Raw genomic sequence first — 5454 nt, 5'->3', positions numbered from 1 at the left:
TAAGAGTATAAATACACTTTTTTCATAAATATTCAGTACATTATTTGACACATTGAGTGAAGTTCCACAAATACAGTTTGAGCTTCTTGATTTGGGCTGTGGTCCAATAAATTATATATTCACAACTATCAGAGCTTTCTCTCCAAAATTACATGTTCATACCATACTTTGAATATATATGATAATTATTTTCATATTCATAGTAACTAGTACAGTTATGACTAGCATTGTCTCAAATTTCTAAGGAAGGAAATATATTCTGAGATTCTGTTAATAAGACAAAGTGTGGTAAGAGAGAAGGGCATTCTCTTAAAATTGTACTAAAATTGTCATTTTTCTTTTAATGACTTTCATTGTGTTAGACAACATTTTGTTTTCAGTCATCAAAATAAAACTATCAAAGATAACTCTTTAGTTTATTACCTACCAATCTTCCAGCCTGTCCCTGGATCAAGATCACAATGTATTTAATTCATTTTGAGAGCACAAAATTAACACTGAGCAAACAGAAATCTCTCATCTGACAATTACTCAGTTCTTTTAGTGATAAAATCAAGTGAAGGTGATACCTAGGAAGGAGGTCCATTTTCACATAGTACATGCCAAGGAAAACCACCTAAGTTACATGTATTTGTTAGGATAATTGGAGATGCAGATGTATTTTTTTGCCAGAATCTATACGACCATGTTTACAATAAGAAGGGTTTTATGCCAGGCTTCCTATTGCACAAGAAGGAAGACGCCCCCATGAAACAATTGGAGTCACTTTAACAGTTTTCCATTTCCATTTAGTGAATACTCCCACTATTGCCACTTTTGACTCGGGCCAGCACACCAGTGGGCTGGCTCTTCAATGCCCCTTACATATAATGCTATATTAGTGAAACTTTTAAAAGCAAATGCCCAAGAATGAATTTAAAGCTTTGTAATTTGGGGTTATAAAGATGAATTTTGTTATGATTATTTCCACATTATTCTAAAATGAAAAAGACAGCTTATACATCTTGCAGGCATCTCAAGGCACAGAAAGCTTCCTCTCAGGACAACAGAATTAGTTTTTGCTTTAGTAGTCATGTGATTGCCCAGCACCAGTTAGTTTATAAATGCATCATTGACTCAAATTCATCAATTCTTTGCTTGGTATTCCCCTTCCTAATTTTCCGATAGGATATTGTGTTGTATCTCGCATATGCATTCCTGGAGACATCACCCTTCTTTCCCAACATGGGCTGCTCATCAGGAGTCCCGGGCTGGGAACCCGGGCTGCTCAACGGAGAGTCCTCACTTGCACTGCCTTCCTCTCTTAATTGAGAACTTTCTTCATATTTTTTCTTAAACTCTATAACTCGAACCTCGTCTTCATCCCCATCGCAATCATCCCCATCATTAGTTTCGTCGTTCCACACGTCTTTCTCTTCATCGTGTTCAGAATGCAACATGTCAACTTGGCTGGGTTTCCGAAATCCCAACCATTCAATTTCAGTTGCCTGGAAAGCTTTCTTCTGATCTTCTCGCTCTTCTACAGGCCTTTCAGTAATCCTTTCCTTTGGTCTACTTACTTCCTGGTTGCTTCTGCTCAGAGGAATCTTCTCCCACTGATGCCCTGTAGCAAAATCAACTGGTAGGTAAGATGTGCAGGAGTTCCAAAGTACCTGTCTACTAGTTTGTTTCTCTCTAAGTTATTCTTCCTGACAATCATTTTCTACCTTGTGTTTTAGGAAAAATGACTCTGGATTACCACTATGCTGCACACCATCACACAGGCTTCACAATCCGATTAGTGTAGAAAATACTGCATTACATAAAGCTCAATAATCTTCAAATTTTATCTAAGTTGTTAACAATGCTAATGAAAAGTGTGTATCTCCTGGAAAGTCTACACCCCAGCCTCAACTGACTATGGGTCTCTCTTGTAGACTACTATATTTAGTGGGATTAGTAGTTTCTTGGTACACTTACAAATCCTCTATAGCAGTTGCAAACCAGTTATGTGAATGTATGATAAATGTTTGGATGTATTGCCCATGTACAGCCATGCGCTTCAACAGCAATAAGAACAATAAAAACCTTTCTTCTAATGGTGAAAATGATGACTTCTCATATCTGGTCATACTCACAGTAGCAGCTTTGACACTGTCTCTGACTTGTATAGGTCTATTATATATTATATATTATATAGCTGGCTTTGTATAGGTATAGAAGGAAGACCAGGGACTTCCCCCACCCCAAATTAGTGGGAGTCATATGGCAACAGAGGTACCAAGCTCCCCAGAGCACACACAATATGGCCTAAGATCTGCTGCTGGTTTCCTGAAAGCTAGATTTAAAATCAGGTTTAGGTCATATGTACATAAAGCTAGGTTAGACTGTTGTTTTATACATGTCCCAAATGACATCTAATTGACATGACATTTGATACTGTGCCATGGCTTTTGGAAGCTGAATGCATTGTCATTATCAGTTTCCAAACAGCTAACTCATATCAATATTCTTCCCCTAATGTTTATGAGCAAGCTAAGAAGAAATTGTAAGGTTGTTTGAATGTATGCCTAACAGGCTTCTGTGCATGACTCAGAGATGTCTGAGTTCACCATTCCCCTCCCATACCAAAAGGGCTCGTAAATAAGGTACTCCATTGTGACCTACCCCTCAACAATTTTCCATTCTCCCTGTAAGTCCATTTCCATCAAAGGTTTTTGAATCTTCTACATATATCTGATTTCATACACTGTGACAGCAAGAAGTAAACATGAACTATCAGCCAGCATTAGTAATATACACTTGCTATAGTTCCAGTATCCAGTCAATATACTTTACATTACAAATAAACATGTGTTTGATATTTGCTGTCATATTCAGGCTTGTTTTGCTTTTCAACAAAAAAGCTAAGAAATGGATCTGCCTAAAGTTATCATGAATGAAATTACTCCTTGAATTTAAATTAATTCCAGTTTTTCCTCAATATTTAAACACTTTCATCCTCTCAGCAGACACATTCTCTTACAAGACATTATAGCCATTTGCTACTGTGAAATCAGGACTGACATCCTGCTTGCTCTGTCAAGGACAGGATTCCCCTGGGGCAAGTTCACTGGTGAGACCAGGCAGCTTTGAAGACAGGCTGCTTTCAGACCCCATCTGATCAGAAAGGAAGATCCTAGAAAACTTGTTGGCAGTTGGTTTTCTGTTTCTAAATTTCAAGTATCTCTGGTGATGTCATAGCCTGACAGTCACTATTGCTTGCAGCATGTTACTGTGTTTCTGCACTGGTCAGCAGGCAATTTGAGAGCTGTCCAGACAAAGGGAGGGAACTCAGAAAATTGCCAGTCACCTCTCTGTCCTCCTTGGCACCTGCAATTTTACAGGATTTTATAGTCTTAAATTGTTTAGGTATAACATGTTGACTTTAATTGGGAGATAGGTTGTTTATAGCCTCAAGAGGGGTGATGGAGTAATTAATTGATTCTATGCTATACTGTACTCAGAACCTACGTGAATGAAACTGTCTTCTTAGGCGAAATATGTCAGGATTCTGTATCTTTGTTTATTAATCCTTTGAAATTTAATCTAGCCACTTCATGTGCGTTTTTATTCTCACATTTGCTTAAAGAACACAATTAAAACCAATTTTATCATTCTAGGAGCTTTTGGGGACAAGAAACGGTGAACCATTTTGATCTTCTTTCACATAGAATTTTCCTATGGAGTATTTTATTTTCCAAAGTTACTTTAAATTGCATGTCAATAGTAGGCTTTGGATAAACTTGTTTCTGAAACATCTCATTAGGTGCCTGACATAAACTTGTAGCACTGAATCAAAAAGAAAGGTTGATTTAGTAGACTTATTAACTTATTAAGAGACAGGTAACACATTGGCATGCCAATCATTCATACCAATCATGCATCTTTAGGCTTGAGTGCTGGAATGCTGGCTGAGGTAGAACTGACAGATAAGTTAAGGCTCTCTTATCTGCCTGTAGCAGCTGGGAACTGTGAAGTCACTACCCTAATTGCTTTTCACACCACACTCACAGAGCATCATCCAATGAAAGGTGCCATCATATCCACTCAAAAGATTCCATATAGAAAACTACAGTGCCTGTTACCTTCTCTGAATGCCATTTCCTCAGCACTTGTTCCTTGAAGAGTAAGATCTGTGATGGCCTTATGAACAACAAGAAGGTTCTCTTCTGGGCTTTCTAGGGAAAAAATACAAATATCTTAACAATGAAGATACGTATGGTTTCAGAGTTCACAGATTATCAATCTAGAGTCTAGGTAGTTTTATTTAAATGATGATTACTAAAAACTAGTATTTTACTCTTATGATTTAATGATTACTTTCTACATTGGCAATCTCTCCTTTACATGTAACATATAGAGTGAGGAATTTCAGATGTCTTTGGATGTACATGTAGAAATAATTAATATTCTGACTTCTCTTTATTCAAAAAATAATGATTCTGACATAACAATAAACAGCAGTAAATATCATTTAAGCATTTATTTAGAAATTCTTGCACCAATCCCACAATGGTAGTTACTATTATTCTAGAGAGAACAATCAGAGTAAAAGAGACAAACAAATTGTATGGGATCCCAGAGTTATCAAATAGACAAAGCTGATTATGTCAGAGGCAGAGAATTAGTCCTTGTGATATGCAGCCCTGTCCAAGACTGTATTTCCTGTCATAAGAGCTTATTTTAAAATCCTGAGTAAGTTGCTAAGACAAAATAATAAAATTGAGGAAAAAAAATACTTTACCCATTTGAATCTTCTCACCCATGGGCCATTTGGTTAGCATGCTCCCTTGAGATTTTCCACTTTCTTCCTGATTTTCTTTTGGAGATAAATCAAGACTGGATTCAAGCCTGGAGCATGGTGGGGACCCGTCCATATCAGTTGTTTCCTCATTGATTTTATAGGTGTGCTGTTGACTATTGTCAGGGGGCCTATCCCCATTGCACTCAGCCCCACTGAGTGTAGCTGGAACATCTGTCATGTTTGCAGTCCAATTTGAAGAAAGCAATGGGGAAACTGCAGGCACCAACCCTTGATAAGATCTCTTACTGTTAAGTCCTGCAGTCTTACTCTAAAAACACAAAATCATTCACTTTGGTAGACAAGATCCTTTTCCTGAAGGTGTCCAGAGTTCAGAATGAAGGCAATGATTGGTTAGAGCTGTCACCAGCCCATGAGCATAAAGTCAGCCAATCAGCATCTCCTCCCCTGCTTCGAAGTCCCACTTGAAGAATTAATGTCACCCTTCTGATTTACATAAACAAACAATCTGAGGCAATTGGGCTTTTGTGTTGGTGTGCAGAGGGGGATGTTCAGCTTGTCAGTTCCCCTCTGGGAACAGAGATTTTTGTCCCTTTCCACAAAGGCTCATTGTAATTTTCCTGGTAACAGGAGCCACAATTGTTCCCCAGCTTTAATCCAGAGAGAATGAC

General features: G+C 37.8%; 1 protein-coding gene across 2 annotated transcripts; it reads right to left on the bottom strand.

The window, feature by feature from the left end:
- Nucleotides 1–1097: 1097 nt before the first annotated feature.
- On the bottom strand, nt 1098–5003 carry Ermn (ermin). Of its 2 annotated transcripts, none has more exons than XM_004651855.2 (3): nt 4766–5003; nt 4107–4199; nt 1098–1603 (listed from the first exon to the last, which is right to left on the bottom strand). In XM_004651855.2, exons 1-3 carry the CDS (start codon nt 5001–5003, stop codon nt 1098–1100), a joined length of 837 nt encoding a protein of 278 aa, XP_004651912.2. The 2 variants fall into 2 exon arrangements, with proteins under 2 accessions (XP_004651912.2, XP_012802827.2); XM_012947373.2 differs by having other exon boundaries at nt 4107–4139.
- Between the last annotated feature and the right edge of the window lie 451 nt (nt 5004–5454).

This window comes from Jaculus jaculus, chromosome 4, assembly GCF_020740685.1.
Source record: "Jaculus jaculus isolate mJacJac1 chromosome 4, mJacJac1.mat.Y.cur, whole genome shotgun sequence".
Taxonomy (NCBI): Eukaryota; Metazoa; Chordata; class Mammalia; order Rodentia; family Dipodidae; genus Jaculus; species Jaculus jaculus.
The sequence above is the reverse complement of the archived record's forward strand: the minus strand, read 5'-3'. Positions and strand labels throughout refer to the sequence as shown.

Excerpts from the sequence above, each read along its gene's own strand:
- Ermn (XM_004651855.2), bottom strand. The coding sequence starts at position 5,003 with ATGACAGATGTTCCAGCTACACTCAGTGGGGCTGAGTGCAATGGGGAT. Across the intron at positions 4,200-4,765 it reads GGGTGAGAAGATTCAAATGG|AAAGCCCAGAAGAGAACCTT; the intron begins GTAAAGTATTTT and ends TTTTTTCCCTAG. Across the intron at positions 1,604-4,106 it reads GGAAATGGCATTCAGAGAAG|GGCATCAGTGGGAGAAGATT; the intron begins GTAACAGGCACT and ends ATTTTGCTACAG.